This window comes from Neofelis nebulosa, chromosome 6 (genome assembly GCF_028018385.1).
Source record: "Neofelis nebulosa isolate mNeoNeb1 chromosome 6, mNeoNeb1.pri, whole genome shotgun sequence".
Taxonomy (NCBI): Eukaryota; Metazoa; Chordata; class Mammalia; order Carnivora; family Felidae; genus Neofelis; species Neofelis nebulosa.
Genome location: NC_080787.1, coordinates 24,103,604 through 24,125,243, shown reverse-complemented (window position 1 = coordinate 24,125,243; position 21,640 = coordinate 24,103,604). Strand labels below are relative to the sequence as shown.

The 21,640-nt window shown below is 37.7% G+C and overlaps 1 protein-coding gene across 1 annotated transcript in view; it reads right to left on the bottom strand.

Moving 5' to 3' along the window:
• BLOC1S5 (biogenesis of lysosomal organelles complex 1 subunit 5) overlaps nucleotides 1–21,640 on the bottom strand; it is a 45,421-nt gene that overhangs the window by 7,837 nt on the left and 15,944 nt on the right. Inside the window, exons 3-4 of the mRNA XM_058733062.1 lie at nucleotides 17,566–17,695; nucleotides 9,079–9,137 (exon numbers count right to left, since the gene is read on the bottom strand). Of these exons, the coding sequence (XP_058589045.1) occupies nucleotides 9,079–9,137; nucleotides 17,566–17,695 (189 nt within the window). The remainder of the gene's footprint in view (nucleotides 1–9,078; nucleotides 9,138–17,565; nucleotides 17,696–21,640) is intronic.

Genomic DNA, 21,640 nt, shown 5'->3' with positions numbered 1-21,640 from the left:
ACTGACAATACTGAAAAATGCTGGTGATAAAATACTCCTAAACCAAAAATCTCTCTTTGGTCTAAAGCTGTAAATAATTACTGAGGTTACTGTCGAATTTTAATAGTATGTTTCAAATTAACACATTTCTATTGTTTATCCTTTAATAAGTTTTGTGTTTTACACTGAAGTTAACTTAGAGGACTTCTAGTTACGTAGCCCGTCCCAGACAAAGGTGAAGTCGGCTATACACGTTTATTTAAAAAGCAAATTCCTAATAATTCAGAATCATTTAAGCTTTCTTTAGATGCTCAGCCCCTCCAACTCCCTGGGAGTAATGAAATATTACTGCACTTAAATAATGAGAGTAGAGCAACTGCAGATGAAACCTGAATTAGTTCCAATCCATTCTTCTACGTTATCTTTTCTTGGTACTTAAACTTGCATATGTTTTTATTTGTACTTAAACGTTTTTATACTGTGGGGACATTGGGAGCCACTAGAATAGTTGCCAAAGAAACAAAGACAGCATTGCAATTTCTGGAATTGATCATGATATGTGATTTTTATAAAGCTCTTCCAGACTTACTTTATGCTTAAAACTTTTCTGAACTATGTATCTATTGCTTCATGTGAGAAATTTTTCAAAATTATAAAAAAAAGCATTTTTAATCAACTATGACTCAAACCTGATTGATAAATCCATCTATACTGTTTAAATAGTCAAAGATCAAATTAGATGAAGTTATTAATAAATTTGCATAAGAATCAAAAGCAAACTAAAATATTATTACTCATTACCATAACATTAATTTGGATAATAGGTGCTTCCTTTTTTTAAAAAAAAAAATAATTGGTGTACTTAAATTTATTAATCTCTTCTTTTTTTCCTTTGGTGGTGTAATATTTCTTAAATTTTTAATTTTTTTTTACCGGTGTGACTACATACATAAAGTTAAAAAGAACACCACCTGCATTTTTTTTTTCTTATTATTCTTTAACATCAGGTTTATTAATTAAAAATAATTTTGTTGGGGGGATGTTAAAACCAGGTCTATTCTAGGTATAAAATATTGTACATACACTGCTCCTATAGACCAATTTCCAAGGTCACACAGTGAGAACAGGGTAGAGTAAGGTTAAAAATCCAGTTTTCTACTCTTTTTGCTATATAATGCTATTTAAACAAAATATTTAAATTATTAGTCTTTCAGGATCAGCAATGTTTTAAAAATGACAGAAACTAATAAGTATTTTACATTCCAGTTTCAAAAGTAATTAAGAGCTTTAAAAAACCTGACTGAATATGCCTGAATAGGCAGAAAAAAAAATCCATAGGCACACACTGTGGCCTAAGTCCCCCACTTGGGGACTTATATGTGGGACTCCTGCTAATTTTCAAAACAAAGGTAGAACTAACTTTGCACTAGTTTTTCTTTTTCTAGCAAGAGGTCATATGAAAAAGCACGTGGCATTAAAAATCAAGTCACCCCAGACCAGACGAGTTCACTGGTGATACTACCAAACATTTAAAGAAGAATGAACATTAATCCTTCTCCAACTCTTCAAATAACTGAAGAGGAGGGAAGACTTCCCAACTCATTCTATGAGGCCATCAATGTCTTGAGACCAAAGCTAGACAAAGACACTATAAGAAAAAAGAACTGCAGATCAATATTCCTGATGAATACTAGCAAGCTGAATTCAACAGCATATTAAAAGGATCATACACCATAAACAAGTGTTTTTGGACCATAAGGATGGTTCAATACATGCACATCAATAAATGAAATATACTACATCAACAGAATGAAGGGGGAAAAACACAAAATCATGTCAATCTCTGCAGAAAACACATTTGACAAAGTTCAAGACCCTTACATGATAAAAACACTGCACAAACTAGTAATAGAAGGAAACTATCTCAACATAATAAAGGCCATAGGTGAAAAACTCACAGTTAGCCTCATGTCCAGTGGTGAACAACTGAAAGCTTTCCCTCCAGTAGCAGGAAGGAGACAGCGATTCTGCTTTTACCACTTCCACTCAACATAGTATTAGAAGTCCTGGCCAGGGCAATTTGGAGAGAGAGAGAGAGAGAGAGAGAGAGAGCGAGCGAGCATCCAAATCGGAAAGAAAGAAGTAAAATTATCTGCTCTTACAGACAACATGATATTATATGTAGAAAACCAGAAGATGGCAACAAAGAACTTACTAGAATAAACAAAGTCAGCAAATTTTGCAGGATACAAAATCAATACTCAAAAATCAGTTGCACTTCTATACTCTTAACAACGAACAATCCAAAAAAGGTATTAAGAAAATTCCATTTACAACAGTATTGAAAAGAATAAAGTATTTGCGAATGAATTTAACCAAGGAGGAAAAAAGACATACACTGATAACTATAAAACATTCCTGAAAAAGAAATTAAAGATACAGTCATTGGAAAGTCATCTCATGTTCATGGACTGGAAGACTTAATGTAGTTAAGATGTCAGCACTATCCAAAGTGATTTGCAGGGTCAATGGCATCCTTATTAAAATCCCAATGATGTTTTTTGCAGAAATAGAAGAATTCATCCTAAAATTCGTATGAAATCTCAAGTGACACCAAATAGCCAAATCAATCCTGAAAAAAGAAAAGTTGGTCTCACACTCTATTAACCATGTGTCCAGGAGGCTTTGACATCTGGGACCCTTTTCGCCCTGGAGAGACTGTCCCTCCCAGGGCCAGCCTATTCCTAGAGATAGTAAACAACTCCCCCATAGCATACCTTTTATATGCAAGCTAACCAGCCCAGAGCCTATACCCCAACCACCTCTACTGGGCTCTCACCCTCTGGGCCACTATCCACCTGCCCTAATCACACAAGGCCAGATAGCCAGGGAGAGCCCTATGACCCAGAGTCTGCTGAAATCATTCAAATTAGCCAATCCTAAACCTGCTAATCCTGCCTCACATGTTCCTTCTTGCTGCAACTACAATAACCTATTTTCCCCGCTCCTCTGCCTCCTGACTAACTCTGGTGCTTCCTCATAGGGTCCCATGTGCATGGCAGGCATCCTCTTCTTGGGAACTATGAGTAACAAACAACCTTTCCATGGCAACCACCCCCTAATCTGTTGGCCTCACCATATCTGAATAATAATAAAACCTACATTTTATAAAATACATTTCCTGATTTCAAAACTTACCACGAAGCTACTATAATCAAAATAGTGTGGTACTGCCACAGAGATAGAGAGACCATCAGAATAGAAGAATTAAGAAATAAACCCCTGCATATAAGGTCAAGTAATTTTTGATAAGGGTGTCAAAACCATTCAATAGGGAAAGGGCAATCCTTTCAACAAATGGTGCTGGGAAAACTGGATATCCACATGCAAATAAAAATGAAAATGGACCCTTGCATCATATACGAAAATTACTCAAAATGGGTCAAAGATCTAAATGTTAAGTCCTAAAACTATAAAATTCTTAGAAGAGAGGGATGCTTCAAGACATTGGATTTGGCAATGACTTATTTGTTAGAACACCAAAAGAATAGACAACAAAAGTGAAAATAAACTGAACTTCATCAAAATTAAAAGCTTTTGTGTATCAAAGGACTCTATGAACAGAGTGAAAGTCAACCCATAGAATGGGAGAACATGTTTGTAAATCATATATATGATAAAGGGTTAATATCCAAACTATATAAAGAACTCCTACAATTCAACAACAACAAAAACAATCTGGTTTAAAAAATGGACAAAGGACTTGGATGAACATTTCTAGAAAGAAGATACACAAACAGCCAATAAGCAAAGGAAAAGATACTCAACATCATTAATCCTTAATGAAATGCAAATTGAAACCATAAGAGACCATCTCACACCCATCAGGACTGCTGCTACCAAAGAAACAGAAAATAACGAGTTGACCAGGATGTGAAGAAAATGGAACCCTTGTGCACTGCTGAAGGGACTATAAAGTAATGCAGCTGCCATGGAAAACAGGAAATTTTCCACAGAAAATTAAAAACAGAATTACCATTTCATCCAGTAAGTCCACTTTTGAATAGATACCCAGAAGAACCATGAAGTCATGTTAAAAGCAGTGTTATTCACAAAAGCAAAAAGGTGGAAGCAACCCAAGTATCCACAAATGAACAGATACACAAATATGGAATATACATATAATGGAATACTAGTCATCCTTAAAAAGGAATGAAATTCTGATACTTGCTACAACACAGAGGAACCTTGAAGACACTATGTTAGAGAAATAAGCCACTCACAAAAAGATAATGTTGTATGATTCCACTTAGAAAAGGTGCCAAGAGTAGTCAAACTGTAGAGACAGAAAGTAGAATGGTGGTCGCCAGGAATGGAGGGGGAGGGTGGGGATGGGCAGCTAGTGTTCAATGAGCACAGTCTCAGCTGGGGAAGATAAAAAGTTCTGGAAATGGATGGTAGTAATGACTGTAGAATAGGAGTATACTTAATGCCACAGATTTGCACACTTAAAAATAGTTAAAATTTATGTTCTGTGTATTTTACCACAACAAAAAAATTTTCAAATCAGGTTTCAGAGTGTTCCTCCTAAATGAAATCAACTGCATTTCTTAAATAAGTGGATACGTTTGTTTTTCTCAAGATAAAATTAGAAAATGCCAACTTTAAAAAAATGAGGGGCTTCCGGGAGGCTCAGTTGGTTAAGCCTCCAACTTTGGCTCAGGTCGGGATCTGATGGTTCATGGGTTTGAGCTCCGCATCAGGCTCTGTGCTGACAGTTCAGAACCTGCAGCCTGCTTCGGATTCTGTCTCCCTCTCTCCCAGCCCCTCCCCCACTCATGCTCTGTCTCTCTTTCCCTTTCTCTCTCAAAAAGTAAACATAAAAAAAAAGAAAATGAAGAGAAAGTTTATTAATACACCATAACTGTGTACCAGAAGTACTTAGCTCTAATGATTTTATCTCTTTCTACAAGAGAGAAAGAACCAGTAATAAAAAGTGGCTTACATATACCTCTTTAGAGATAAATTTAAACAGGTCTATAAATGAACTCTGGGATACATAAAAGTTTTGCATATATTATATCTAAGTGATTCTTAACTGGGGTGGGGGGAGGTGGATTTTGACCCTCTTGTCCCTCAAATTTTTGGTTATCACAGCCCAAGAGGACAGGCTGCTGGCATCTAGTGGGTAAAAGCCACGGATGCTGCTAAACATCCCACAAAGCACAGGACAGCTTCCACAACAAAGAATTATCTGTTCCAAAATGTCAATACTGCAGAGGCTGGGAAACCCTAGTCTAAGGGAAAACTCTGAATAAGCCAATGAAAGTCTAAGGCCCTTTCAAACATCTGTCAATAATACGCTGTCACTAATTTTACCTATGCCTTACACCAACAAATAAAGAATTTAATTCATTTAGTAAGAAGTGTCAGAGTAACTGCCATCAGTAAGGATTTTAAATAGAATACTACATACTGATCTATTTGTATTTTTAAGCTCTATCAAGAATAATGTATATGCTATTTCACTGCTCTCATGAAAAAAATCATGCAGGGGTAGAACCAAATCTAATAAATTTCTAGAGACAAGATGAATTAAAGGATTCATGTTTATTTTATTATCATGTCCAGTCTGGTTGAATACGGCTTCACAAACTGACACTTGTGCACGAACCTAAGTTTAAACTACTTACAGATATTAACAGCTCGTTTCCCTTGATGGAATATTTTTCAGAGTCAGTGAATTTTCTAAGCTAGTTGTATTTTCATTTCACTACTCTTAATGCTAGCTTCCAAAATGCAGCTTTGCGTTAGTGGGTAGTTTTTCAAGACATATGTCAAATAACTGGGGAATGTGCATTTATTGTTCTTCTGAATGTACTTTTAGGTATCAATTGTGGGAAGTGTAATTTGGATGAATGACGTTTATCATAATTTACTTCCCACAGAATTCCACAAATTGTCTTGACATAAAAGAATTAATGATTAATGGCAATAGTCTATTTTATTCCATTACTACTCCCATCTTTCTTTGTCCTGAGAGGTATTCAAATATACAAAATGTAGCCAAAAGTATAACCAAGGGCAACAATTACCATTAGATTGTAAAATGAAGCTACAGGTCGATTTTGCTTTGTACACCTTTGCTAGATAAAACATTAAACTTTATGTCTACATCTTTTATATACATATATATGTAATCTGAAACCTCTGCCATGTCAGTTTCAGCAAAAACCAGATAGAGCAGTAAAAAAAAAAAGTCCTTAAAGATACATATTTCAAATATTCTGCTAATTAGAGAAGTACTAGAAAAGAAACAAAGACTAAAAGTTTATTGCCCTGAAAGGATATAAGGAATTTTTACTTTTCTCTGAGCTCTGAGAAATACATTTTGTGCAACATTCAGCTGGTTAATTTTATTAAATTATCGTGAGAAAATAATCAGAATAGGTTCTATTTTTTTTTTTTTTTAACGTTTATTTATTTTTGAGACAGAGAGAGACAGAGCATGAGCAGGGGAGGAGCAGAGAGAGAGGGAGACACAGAATCTGAAACAGGCTCCAGGCTCTGAGCTGTCAGCACAGAGCCCGACGCGGGGCTCGAACTCACAGACCGTGAGATCATGACCTGAGCCGAAGTCAGATGCTTAACCGACCAAGCCACCCAGGTGCCCCTAGAACAGATTCTTATACATGTAGGTTTCATAAATGGCATACTAATTCTTAGTGAAACACATTTCAGTACATTGTATTGTGTATTCCACATTAAAAAATGGTTTAGTAACATTCTCTGACATAATACCTGTAAGAAGTATATTTAAGATCAACATAATCTAAGGGCTTTTATTATTTCTTGAGGCCATTTTTTTTTCTTCTTTCAAACCATGTGATGGTATCTTAGTATCTTTTAATTTAGAAAATCATGAATGGGCAGGATTCCCAATGCTTCACCAACTCTAACCAGACCACAGCAGGGCTCTTATCCGCACAGTGAACACCTGCACCTTAAACAAATGACTGGGCTGGCAGGGGAGAAATGGTGCCTTACATTTGGAGTGAGAGACAATCTGCAAAGCTGTTTCATGTAGATTACGTAATACAATTTATCTGGTAAGGAGAGAATCAACCTATCAGGTAAGTAAAACCGGTATTTATTTTGCAGATGAGGAGCTTGAAGGGCAAGGACCTGTCCAAGGGCAAACGGCTGGCTGACAAAAGGAACTACCACAAGTAGAAGATGCCAGTTACTTCTTCACCTAAGCCGGTCATTCTCCTGCCTATATACAGTTAATACACCAAATGTGATAAAAGTTCCAAGTGACAAGAGGAACGATTCCAATTATAATTTTAGGTTATGCTCAAGAATGACAAAAATTGACATTTAATCACAATCATAACTGCACTGACAATGTCTTAGGAAGACCAATAATGTGTGAGTGCACATTCACATGAATCTGCTTAAATCACATAGCAACGTGCTACCACAACTCTTTTTTATTTTGAAAACCAAGAGAATTGCTTATTTACAGGAATAGCCAGTACAGCCAGCGTTCTATCCACTAGTATTTCTGTTTAAACAGAAATACTCCTGATGCCCTCCCTCAACAACAAACCGTTCAATACAGCATTCAAGACTCTACAATTATCTCTGGAAATACCCATTTAGATACTCTACATGTCAGCTGCGTGAGACTGCTGACTTCTCACATCTTTGACCTTTGCTTACACTGTATCCCTCACCCTACAGTATCTTTCTTCCCATCCTCTATCAAACTGAGTTCCTACCCACTACTCGAGGCTGGGCTTGAATGTCACCATCTTCTGAATACATTAGCCAAGATCCTACAAAGTTCTTCGGAACTTGATCACAGCTCTTAGTTTATCCTACACTGCACTAGTGTTAGTGGTTTGGGGCTCCCTCTTCTAGACTGCTAGTTCCTGAGTGTATGAACTGCCTTACACTTAACAAATTGAAATATCGCCACTGGCACCTTGCAGAGGAGAGAACTAAAGAAACACATCCGGTGTCAGCCTGGCATGGCCTATGTAAGGTCCTGTGCTTGTCTTTACAGTGTTCTCTGGACATGATGCAAGCATGACACCGAAACAGATGATCCTGCCCGTGGCCTTGCCTTGCCATTTTATCAACATGCTCAACGGCCCTGCCTCCTGACCCAGCCTGCTGTGACCTTACACCTCTCAGGCAGCCTTCCCACCTGCCTGAAATGTTAAGTCCTTTCACTAAGGCCTAATTCACCAAATTGCTGAATTTTAAACTCTGTATCAATATTTAGAGTTGAGCAGAGGGTACAGAAATGTAAACTCTGGCATGGTTTATTCCACTGTATTTTTATATACAGTGCAGATCTGAACTATTATTGTGGATTAACCACAGCACATTCCAGAGAAATGGAGATAGCAACACTTATTTACCCATAAAAGACACTATATTCAGAGTGACTCAGTATTTTCAGCATTTCTTAAAAAGTGTATCTTTATTAGTTCAGAACAATGAATAAGTTATAAAAATACTTTATGGAAACTGTAAGTGAAAATAGCAAATAATCACAGGACCTTAAATTCTTGTGTTGTTTTTCTACATCTAAACTTACTTAAGATATACTTTCAATAAGCAAAGCACTACCCAGCAAGTGTTTCGCATACTCTTATGACTATTCATTAAGTAACCCATCCACGGGCATGAATGCTTCCTTTTCTAGAAGAAATACACATAACATACTCATCAGTGCTTCAGGCTCAAAGAAAAGATTTATATTCCCAATCTGGTAGGCATTTTTTGTTCCATGTAAAAGTCTTATTCTCTCTCCTCAATGAGACAAATACTGCTTTCAGGGAATAGTTGGAAATGTTGAAAAGGAAAAAAAAAAAGAGATCTGCAATTTGAATTATAAAAATATGGGTGGTACAATCAAGTGTTCATACCTCCTTAACACATCTTCAATGAATTAGCCATTTTTAAACTTTTTAAATCACTGCATAAAGAAAACAAATTCAGAGACTTTTTAAATAAAAAGCAACTGCTAATAATATGATGATAATAGGAGTTGTAGGTCCCATTATCCAAATGATGTACTTTTACCTTCTTTCGTTCCTGCTCCTTCTGTTGGAGTCTACAGACTGCGTCAGAAGCTGTTTGCACTGAAATAAAACAGACAATGGGTTTTCAACCAGCAGCCCTTGTTCAACACTTAGCTAAAAGAAACACCCCCAAAACTTGAATTGTTTTAGATCTCAAGAAGCTATGCAAAAAAACTGATATTATTTTGGTTGTGATAGGCTGGCTAGAAGGGAAAATGAAGTTTTGCCAACATATTTAGGATGTCATAATTAGAACCAACATCATTCATGAGCCTTGAGGTATAAGCCAAGGGCATTTAGGTACTAATTCCAATGACAAGTTGTCAACAATGGCTTCAGAATCCTCTAAAAAGATATAAAATGCCTGATAAATTTATCATTACATTCTCATTATGTCTACAGTGTCTCTCTGATTCATTAGCCCTCCCTCTCCCTTTTTCTCATTCATACAAACTTCTCTCTTGCAGGCAGTACTTGGAACCCGCAAGGCTTCAACAACTTCCCATTCCTGCTTCTGCTCTTGCCTGCTAGTTCATCCTGACTGCCACTGCCAGATTCAAATAAATTTCTCTGGACTGTTTCCTTCGAGTGACTTCCCTTTCTAATGAACCACAACTGCTCATGATAATTATTAGAGTTATTTATTATCACTATGTGCCCAGACCTGTCCTAAGTACTTTCCATGTATTACTCCTCTCAATCACATCTTCCTAAATTAGGAGAGGATCACTATCCCATTTCACAGATTTCTGGCATCTGTAAAAACCTGAGGTACAAACAGTAGGTAATATGACTAATAAGTGCAGAAAGCAGGTTGTAAGGGGCGCCTGGGTGGCTCAGTCAGTTGAGTGTCCGACTTCAGCTCAGGTCATGATCTCACTGTTCGTGAGTTCGAGCCCCACGGTGGGCTCTGTGTGGACAGCTCAGAACCTGGAGCCTGCTTCAGATTCTGTGTCTCCCTCTCTCTCTGCCCCTTCCCCACTTGCATTCTGTCTCTCTCTCTCAAAAACTGGATAAAAATTTTTAAAATTTTTTCAAAAATAAATACAATCAGATCCCTGCCTCTAAAGGCATGGCTCATACCCTCAACATTCTCCTCTTGTGATCTCATCAATGAAACTGGTTTTCATCCATTAGTTCTTCAGACCTCTTCATTTACTGAACCCATCTTATTTCTGTATACAAGTGTTTTCACTTCACTGTTTTGCACGCAGGTGACAGGGAGCTGTAGTCAAATGTAGAGTTGAGCACTTAGTTGTGTAACTTGCATGTTTGCTTGCTCACTCATTCACTTGCCAAATACTGAGTGAGCATCTGCTATGAGCCAGGCACTGTCACTGTTGCTTTTCCTAACACCTCAGCACCTCAGTTCGTCATTTGTAAAATTAATGGAACAACTAATGAGAGGACTTCAGAACTGACATTAAATGAGATAACAGAGTGGATACTAGGCTGACAAGTAATTTAAATACTAATAGCACTTAGAGCAGTTCCTCACACATTGTAAGCAGTCAAGGAAGGTTGTTATTAATATTATTCTACTTACTATCCCTACTGAAAATGCTTTCCTTAGTCCTGTCTCCTAATGACAATGTTTTACTTGTCTTAAGAGAACAGTTTATGGTGTCCTGCCTTCATAATAAAGCCCTCCTAGATTAATCCTTTCCCTATAAGGATTCTCTCTTATTTGAAATTCCTTTACCAGGTATGTGGGTATTTCACCACTTTACCTTGCATTTGCTTACACAGAGGTTTAGTAGTGTTTCACAACATGCCTTCCTCTCCTACCCAAACCTAGTCCCGAATAGGTCCCAAGTTCTTCAGCAGGGCAGGGACTGTGACTTCCCTTTCAGAAAAATGTTAGGTCCCTCCCTGTGAGAATATGGTAAAAGAGGAGGATTCTGCTTTTAAAAAGTAATGTTTTTATCAGTAGCCATTTATTTTAGTTATATCAAAGATAATATTTTAGCCCTGAAAATTATGTTCCCAATCATTGTTTGTTCTAACAGAAAAGATGAAAACAAAACAAAATGGGAGCTGATTAGATCTGCCTTCTTTCTGTGGCATATTAATATTACATCATTCTTCCCAAGCATGGTTCTATCATTTCCTGATTGGATTTTTTTCCCCCCTGACTCTGAACATAACTTAAAAAAAATCCATTCTGTGGTCTTTGGGTGCTTCATCATTTTCAGATCATTCTGGGCTTAACCTAAGAGAAGAATTACAAGACTATGACATTATTTTGTCATCTGTTATGTCCTTTAAAATTTTAATTAGAACACATCTGACAAAGGCACACTTTTGTTCCTTACAGGGATTGTCTTTGTGCTCAGACAGAACGCCCATTTTTAGAAATTTCAGTCCCTTAGAAGTTGCTGACTTTTTAATTCTTTAGCCACACAATAAGAAAGGTTTACGTTCTAAATTTAATGAAACCTGCTTTTCTAAAATACAAGAAAATCACGTGACCATACCAAACATTCCTTCTTCATGATTAGAGACCCCAAGAGGAAAAGGCCTATTATTCAACCTTCCTATCACTTCCACATCACTTACTGGTTGTACCTAATGCAGCAGGAAGCCGTTTCCCCTGTTGTCTGCGTTTCAGGAGAGCATACTTATTTTAAAGAGTCAAGAAATGTCAAATTACTTTCTCTCAACCAAAAGATTGCTTGAAATTAGCACCACATACAGTAGTGCCACATACGATAGGTGACAATGTCCTGACTGTCCTCACACAAGAAAAACAAATATATTCTATCATGATGGGTATGTGTGAACCTCAAATACATACATAAGCAAGTAACTTTGGCTTGGTATTAGATGTTAGCTGAATTCTCATTCATTCATCTCAAGGAACAAATAATTACTTCGGAACTCCACTGTTTTAGGTGCCAGGGGTACTGGAGAGAACAATCAGAGTCCCCGAACTCATGGAACCTATATTCTGGTTGAGGAGACAGATAGCATATAATTACTTAGCATGCCAGGTTGGGGTGGATACTCTGGAGGAAAAAGCAAGGTAAAGAGACCAGAGAATGCCAGAGCGAGGGAACATGATTATTACAGAGTAGCTAAGAAGGTCTCACTGTTGACACCTGAGCAGAGATGGATGGGAAATGAGAATGTACAAAAATCTGACAAGAGTATTCAATGGAGCGCATGAGTGAGTCAGTCAGTTAAGCTGCCAACTTTCGCTCAGACCATGATCTTGCAGTCCGTGGGTTCGAGCCCCACATCAGGCTCTGTGCTGATGGCTCAGAGCCTGGAGCCTGCTTTGGATTCTGTGTCTCCCTCTCTCTCTCTCTCTGCCTCTCCCCTGCTTGCGTTCTGTCTCTCTCTCTCGAAAATAAATATTAAAAAAAATTAAAAAAAAGAAAAAAAGGCTGACAAGAGTATTCCAGAGGAAGCAAGTGCAAAGGCCCTGAAGTGGAAGCATGTTTGGCACATATTAGAAGAATAAGGAGGCCAGAGTAGCTCGAATGAGGTGTGGGAAAAGAAAATGGAAGGAAATCAAAGAGTGGGCGCCATTATGTAGAATCATCTAGGCCACTGTGAGGAGTCTGGCTGTCCTGTAAGCAAGAGGAGGAGATTCTGATATAGTAATGACAAGAGCCAAATTACATTTCAAACGGATCATTCAGGCTCCTATGTGGAGAACAGATTATAGGCAGGAAAGGCATAAAGATGAGTTATGTGGTTACTAGAACAATCCAGGTGAGAGATCAGAGTGGCTTAGACCAGGGTGGCAGCAGTTAGTGAAGTGGTGAGGATGGTCAGATCCCAGTTATGTTCTCAAAGTTGTGCCCAAAAAATCTGTTAGTAAGCTACATGTGAGCAGAGGTAGGGAGAACAGAAAAGGGAGAGGCAGTGAATGAAGAGGATGCTGGTAAAAATTCTAACTAGTAAAGTGCTATAAAATTTTTGGTTAATTTTAGGGACCTGGGTAGTTCAGTCAGTTGAGCATCAGACTCTTGATTTTGGCTCAGGTCATGATCCCAGGGTCGTGGGATCAAGCCTCATGTTAAGCTTTGCTCTGAGTGTGGAGCTTGCTTAAGCTCGCTCTCTCTCTCTCTCTCTCTCTCTTCCTCTGCCCCTCTCCCCTGCTCGGGCTTTCTCTCTCTCCCTAAAATAAAAAAAATAAAAATTGGTATTTTAAATCATTGACTTCTTAAACAATTCTAGGTAGAGACAGACTGAAGCAAAACCACACAAACTTAGTCTCCTAAATCACTCACAAAATAAATAAAAAGTTAAAAAAAAATAAAAGGTAAAAAAATTCCATCACTTACTGAACAAGGAAAAATTATAATTGTATACTATAAACTTTGAAATGTGGTATGATGGCCAAGAACTGAGATTCCTAACCCCTAATTATTTCATCCCCCAAAAGTCAGAAAAAGAAAATAAGTTGACAAAATTGTTAGAACTCTAATATGCTTTAATTTGTACAGAAACAGATATGAGGGGTGGAGAAAGGCTCATAATATGTGAGAGACAGATGAAACAGACACAGCCTCCCTTCTGAAAGAAAACCTAATAAAATTGTCCATAGGTGCTCCGTTATACAAAATCTCTTTATTAAAAGAGAGCAAACATATTGCATGAAACAAAAATTGAAAGTACAGGGCTAAGGAAACAAACAGAATTATAATATCATCATTAAAGATCCAGTAAACAAATGAGAAGGAAGTCAAGAGTCTAAGACTAAATAAATAAGTGGCAGCATTAGGACTTCAGGACAGAAAGCAAATACTATAAACCATGATCAAGTTAAAATTCACAAGTGAGGTTGGGGAAGAGAGTGGTGAGGGAAGCTGTGAATGTCTGAATGCCTCCAACTCTCAAGGCATTAATTAATGCAGAAATAATAACATCATGACTCTAACTTCTAAATGTTTTTTATAATTATTTTTCCTTGAACGATCTTTTAGTAAATACTATCTTTTATGCAAAAGTGACACTTATTTTAAGGTATTGCCTTCAGTTTTAAGTGTCTGTTGCGTTAAATTCAAATAAAATTAAAAATTAATACCTAAACTTAAAAGGTGTATGACCCTCCCCATAAGACTAAACAAACAAACAAAAAAAAAAACAAACAAAAATAAAAACAAAAAAAATAGAGGTGCCTGGGTGGCTCAGTCGGTTAAACATCTGACTTCAGCTCAAGGTCATGATATCGCCAGTCTGTGAGTTCCAGCCCTGCGTCCAGCTCTGTGCTGACAGCTCAGAGCCTGCTTGGGATTCTGTGTCTCCCTCCCTCACTTCCCCCTCCCCACTGGCATGTTCGCTCTCTCTTTCTCCCTCTCTTTCTCAAAAATACACATTAAAAAAAAAAAGTGTATGATCTCATTATCAAATGCGCTCTCTCCCTCATACCGGCCCAGCTATTCATTCAGCTATCATGTCTCTATCCATCCTTCTATTTGGATTTACACAAAGATATCTAAAATGATGTTCACCAATGTTAAAAAGCAATGGTTATTTTCAGGTAGTTACTAGGGTGATTTATTGCTTTCTTCCCTTTTTTTTTTTCTTATTACTTAAACATACATCTTTCTGCTTAAATAATAATAAAAAGAACAAAGTCATGTCTCTCTAAAAAAAGAGGGAAGCAGGTAAGGAAAGAAAATTAATTTCCTATGACCGTGTTAGTTAACGTAAGGAAAACCCACAGGCTCTGTCCTTCTTACTCTAAAATCAAGGTCTAGGGGCGCCTGGGTGGCGCAGTCGGTTAAGCGTCCGACTTCAGCCAGGTCACGATCTCGCGGTCTGTGAGTTCGGGCCCCGCGTCAGGCTCTGGGCTGATGGCTCAGAGCCTGGAGCCTGTTTCCGATTCTGTGTCTCCCTCTCTCTCTGCCCCTCCCCCGTTCATGCTCTGTCTTTCTCTGTCCCAAAAATAAAAAAAAAAAAAAATGTTAAAAAAAAAATAAAATAAAATAAAATCAAGGTCTAGGTCCTTAATACTAAGGCAAGATCTCCAGACAACAAATGTGGTGAAATCCGTAAGTCTATTAAATAATTAATAAGCAGGGCATAGACACTAATACTGTTTTCAGGATTAAAAAATAACATAAAGGCTGTCTCTTTTTTAATTTGTAATGTTTATTTATTTTTGAGAGAGACAGTGTGAGCAGGGAGGGGCAGAGAGAGAGGGAGACACAGAATCCCAAATAGGCTCCAGGCTCTGAGCTGTCAGCACAGAGCCCGAAGTGGGGCTTGAACCCACAAACTGCGAGATGATGACCTGAGCCGAAGTCGGACGCTTAACCGAGCCACCCAGGTGCCCCCATAAAGGTTATATGTTGATGACTTTATACCACAGGTAAGTTTTTGTTCTAAAGCTTCTGGTCATCAAATCCAAAGACACTATACAAGGTGGGTGGCCACACAGCCAAAAGCGGAAACAGTTCCAAGCTGAGGATTCTGTAATAGGTCTACATTCCAATAATTCAAGATGTCCCCACCTTACTGCTCCACAGTTACCTAGCTCTGCGCAACATGTGAGACCAGCAGCCGGAGGTCCACAGCTGCAGAGTTCTGAGCGGCACAGCTGACCGCACCACCAGCACAGGAAGAGATAAATGTGACAGCTGTATTAACAGGCACAAAACAAAACTTAACTCATCACTAGGCTTGTAGAGTACCACTTAGACCAGAATATACTCCACTACATTCCATATAAGCTGGCTTGCATGATTTTGTACAACTCCTTGATGAATCAGTATCGAAAATAAACAAGCCAGCACTATGACTTAAAATGTCAGATTTTTTTTTTTTTTTTTTAAATTTTTTTTTTCCAACATTTTTTATTTATTTTTTTTTGGGACAGAGAGAGACAGAGCATGAACGGGGGAGGGACAGAGAGAGAGGGAGACACAGAATCGGAAACAGGCTCCAGGCTCCGAGCCATCAGCCCAGAGCCTGACGCGGGGCTCGAACTCACGGACCGCGAGATCGTGACCTGGCTGAAGTCGGACGCCCAACCGACTGCGCCACCCAGGCGCCCCTAAAATGTCAGATTTTTAAACGTGCAATTCCCTGGGAACGACAGATGGGCCCAGGCAAAGCTTTAAAATTAAAGCACATAATCATCTCCATTCTACCCATGCTCATAATACTTAGCAGAAAATACTTGGGCTGAAGCCTACTGAAGAAGCCTTCCATGCTTCTAGCAGGAAAACACCTCCAAAGCCATTTTTTAGATCCACAGAGCTAATTACACCCAGAGTAGTCCACAGATCTTAAAACCTTAATTATCAACTTTGGATTTTATGTGTTTTAATTCTTCATTTCAGGATACACTTACAATCTGAATTCCATTTTACTAGTAATACTTTTCTATTTCATTGTGGAGACTACTTTTAAGAGGCTAGTCTTCACATCAGAAGTTATGTTAGCCCAAGAATGAATTAAATCAAAATAACCATTCACAGATTTTTACAAAGTTTAACCCAATTTATCTTTATGACTCAAAGTGTAGAAAAGAACAGTTACAGGCACATCTCAAATGCATACATAAGTAGTCTTACTAATAATCGAGTTTTTTAGTATAATATCTACAATGTTTGTCAGGGTTAAGGAAGTAATAGTCTGAACAAACAAATGATGTGTGTACTAAGATGCAAAAGCCTACAGTCAATTTTAGACTTTCTGCTGTTTCGTTCAAAGATACCAAATGTAATCTTGGGGCATTAATTCTCTCCAAGCCCCTTTTAACATTAGAGTACATGAGACTAACTTGGACCTGAATACAAACACTTGCTAATTTCAATTATTAACCAAATCTCCCTACTGTATTCCTTCACAGGTCATTATATTACTGGCTAGTTTTGTTTTCTCCCCAATCCATCATTATTTGCCAGCATTATCTACCCTCACACAAGCTGAACAGTGTCAGTATGGATCTAGATCCAAGGAGAAACCTTGAGTTTTTGATATACTTCTAATTTTAAAATCAGTTAGTAATAAAACTTTTATTTTATATGTTTAATAAGGATTCTTTTTTAATGTGTCTCCACATTACAATATTTTGCTTAATGAAAAAAGTTATAAAATGTTTACAAACATTTATGATGGGATCCTTTTTTAAAAAGAGTTAAAAATTCTAGTATCCTGTTTGAAAAACAAGTTTCATTTCACTGCCTAATTCTTGGTCATCAAACTTCTTATGCATAATTAAATTTAAAAAAAGGTAAATAATGCTACAATTTTCTCACATCCTAAAAGGACTGCTTATCTTGTGTACCCCCGATGCACACATCTCACTTTGGAGATTAATGCTCTCAACATCGTTGGCAACACACATTAATCACTAAATAGTCACATGCTCTGTGACAGGGCTTCCATTTTATAGGTTTTGATTAAGAATTCTCTCTCCACCTACCACCAAAACACTGAAGGAAATACATTTTGGCATAGCATTCATTTGAAATAAAACAGCGTTAAAAAACAAAACAAAAACACACAAAAAACGCTGGCTTACATCTCTGGAGAACTTGGCTTAAGTCGTCCTGCATTATTTCTCTACATTTGGGAAGAGTATGTTCATTTGTTTCATGGATCATATTCTTCAAATTTTCAAGAACTCGCATTTCTCGAAGACCCCGTTTTTCCTATTAAAAGAAAGTAAATTATGAATACATATTGTGTCTTAAATCTCAGTAATTACTTTCTGGGATTTCCACCCAGGTTTTGGTTATATGTTATTACTGAAATTTACACAGCTTTCTTCCAATTATTTGGCAATAAATGAAGTCACAACCTGGAGGCATTTTTTAATTATGAAATGCTTCAAAAGCTGCAGTAATATTTTTATAACAATGTTTAAAAATGGGCACGAGAAGGGGCGCCTGGGTGGCTCAGTTGGTTAAGCGTCTAGTCAGCTCAGGTCATGAGCTCGCCATTCATGAGTTCGAGCCCCACACTGGGCTCCCTGCTATCAGTGCAGAGCCTGCCTGGAATTCTCCGTCTCCTTTTCTCTCTGCCCCTCCCTCTCCCCCTCTCTGTCAAAAATAAACATAAAAAAATTTTTTTAATGGGCATGAGAAATAGTAAATGAACCAAAAGAGGCCTAGATTGCCACATACTTCATTCTGTACAGCAGGGAAATTAAGACACCCTTGATCTAATTTTACTTTTGTTGTTTTTATATAAAATACATAATAGGTCCTACTATTATGCTGTTTTTAAAACTAATTCCATTTTTCTCAAAAATGCGTCATAAAGGGAATACTTTCCTATGCAGAAAAGAGTTGACACTGACCACTGCCCTTAGAAAGGCCTGCTTGCATGGTTGGCCTTTGGCTGGGGGCTAGAAACTTGACCAGTAAATAGTTCCCTACACTGGTAGAAAACTTTCTATAAATGAAAAGACACATCCTTTCTTCTGGGAGTTTGGAATTTTGATACATGCTGGGCAGAGAGTGCCTACTTGACCAGTCGCCAATCAAATCCCTGGACTCCTATACTCAGGTGAGCTTCTCCAGTAGACATTTCACATGTGTTGTCACAGCTCATTGCTGGGGGACTGAAGAACATCTGTGTGACTCCACTGGGAGAGGACTCTGGGAAGCTTCTATTTGGTGTTCTCCAAACTTCTTGTCACACACCTGTTCCCTTTGTTGATTTTGCTCTATATCCTTTTGCCATATTAAAGCCTAGCTACCAATATGACCATATGCTAAGGCCTATTTAGTCAGTCGCTGAACCTGGATGTGGTCCTGATCCCTAACACACCCTGCTTCAGAAAGCAGACTTTAACACTACCTACCACTACACTTGAGGGTAGGCCAGTGACTTGGTTCCAAGGAACAGAGTAGGGAAAGAGAAAAATATTAACTGCACGGTGGAGACAATGAACGTTGACATCATCAGTGATGTCATGGTGATAACATGTACCCTCTGATGTAATGTGACAAGAAGGGCACTTCCCCAAAACCCATAACCCCAGTCTAATCTGAAAAAAAAACACCAGACAAACCCAGATTGGGGGACATTCTACAGGATACTGGCCAGTATTCAAGACTGTGAAAGTCATGAAAAACATGGAAAGAGATAACTGTCACAGACCAAAGAAGGCTAGCAGGACTGACAAGTAAACGCAATGTGGTACCCTGGATAAGGTCCCAGAACAAAAAGACAACTGTAATGGAAAAACTGGTGAAACCTGAATAATGTCTGGTATTTCATCAATAGTAACATACCAATGTTAATTTCTTAGTTTTTACCCATTTAGTATGGTAATATAAGGCATTAATAGCGACAGAAACTGAGCGAGGGTAAGGTACAGGAGAACTCTTTATACTAACTGAGCAACTTTAATGTCAATCTAAAATTAATACAAAACAAAAAGTTCACTAAAAAAAGAAGGGCAGTTAACTTGACTGTAGAGAAGTAATAAGTTAGTTGTGACACTGGGGTTTTTGTTTTGTTTTGAGCCATTCTTATGGAGCAGCTATGGCTGGGTTTTTACTCTAATATTTCCATAGTAAAAAATTAAAAAGTCATACAAAAGTTGAGAAAGAATAAACAATGAATCCTGTACTTATCGCCAATCAACAATTCTTAACTCCTGGCTGATTTTGTTCCCCCTGTAACATTCCATACATCCTCCTACCCACAATCCTAGATTATTTTGAAGCAAATCCTGGACAGCATATAATTTCAACTGTAAATATTTCAACATCTGTCTTTAAAAGACAAAGACTCTTCTTAAGAAAAAAAAAATACACCTCTCTGCCCCTTCTCCCCTCACTCTCACTCACTTACACACACACTCAATTCTTTAATATCATTAAATATCAAAGTCATATTCCCATTTCCTCAAATATCCCATTAATGTTCTTTTTGATCCCCATTTAAACCCAAATCTAAGGAAAACATATATTGCAATTGGTTAGTATGTTTCTTAATTTTTTTTTTTTTAATCTATAGATTTCCCCTCCATCACTTTTGTCTTTGCAATTTGTTGAAAAAAAGTTGAGTCATCTGTTCTGCAGTTTCCCACAGTCTGTTATTTGGCTGAATGAATCCCCATGGTGTAATTTAACATATCCCTTTGCCTGTTCTCCTTCCTGTAAATTAGTAGTTAGAACTAGAGGCTTGATCAGATTCAGGGTTTTGTTTTGGTTTTTGTTTGCAGGAATATTTCAGAGGGAGGTGGGTTGTATACTTTCAGCAGGATGTTGGTAGCATTCCGTCTTCATTTATCAGCAGGAATAACCTCTGTAAAGGGAAATTTCCCCATAACCACTTGGTTACTCTGAGGAATGTTTACATATGCAAGGCAAAATAAAACACTTGATTACTTCCTCTTACTTAACAGTTTAACTTGTTTAACAAAAATAATGATATGGTTCCCTAGTATTCTCTAAAGGTTTCTGTTTATTCTATGCATTCCTATGACTCATAGATTTAACAATTTTGAGGTTCTTCAAGCCATTACAGTATTTTTCCTTATTGGTGTTCAAACTGTCCTATTTTTGTCCAGTGGGAGCCTAGTTAAGTCGGCTCTGCAATGCTTCAGACAAAATTCTATGTTCTTTAGTAACCTCTCTGCTTTTGATACGAATGGGTGCTCTAGGCTCACCTAGTACGTTTCTAGACTCAGATTTGGAATCAGCAGGTCTCTAAATGCCACTATTTAGAAATCGTACTTAGAGAATGATCACTGGGGGTGCTCACTGCTACCATGTCAGTCATTATTTCTAGGCCTTTTAGTGAACAAGGTTATGAAATAAGTGTTTTTATTTTTTTTTTAATGTTTGGTTTCTTTTTGAGAGAGAGAGAGCATTCACATGAGACTGCAACTGGGGAAGGTACAGCAAGGGAGAGACAGAATCCCAAGCAGACTCCTCACTGTCAGTGCAGAACCCAACACGAGGCTCGATCCCACAAACCAAACCATGAGATCATGACCTGAGTCTAAATCAAGAGTAGGACACTTAACCCACATGCCCCAAGGTATCTGTTTTTAAAAGATGCATTTTAATGGGGCACCTGGGTGGCTCAGTCAGTCAGAAGTCTAACTTGATTTCAGCTCAGGTCATGACCTCACAGTTCATGGGTTCGAGCCCTGCATCAGGCTCTGCACAGTGTAGAGCCTGCTTGGGATTCTCTCTTTTCCTTTCTCTCTCTGCCCCTCCCCTGTTAGTTCTCTCTCTCCCTCTCAAAAAGAAATAAAAACATTAAAAATAATTTTTAAAAAGATGCATTTTAAGTTTATAATCACAAATTAAGAAAAATAACGCTTTTAATTATACTTCTCAGTCCTGTCTCTTTGCAGTTCTCAAAACACCAGACAGAACTACAATTTACTTTATCACTACTTCAATCAAACAACAGCAACACTAGTATCAACAAAATGATTACTGAAAACAGATTAATGGTTTGTTGTTGTTGCTGTTTTGAAGGGATATTTGACTATATATGCACAAATTACTATGTTTTATAGTTACTTGGAACAATTTCTTTCTGCATGGCAATGCCACCATCCAGAAAGACAGGTTTGCTTTTTTACATTTCACTTGATTTTTTAGGGATTGTTCCTTAAAAATTTT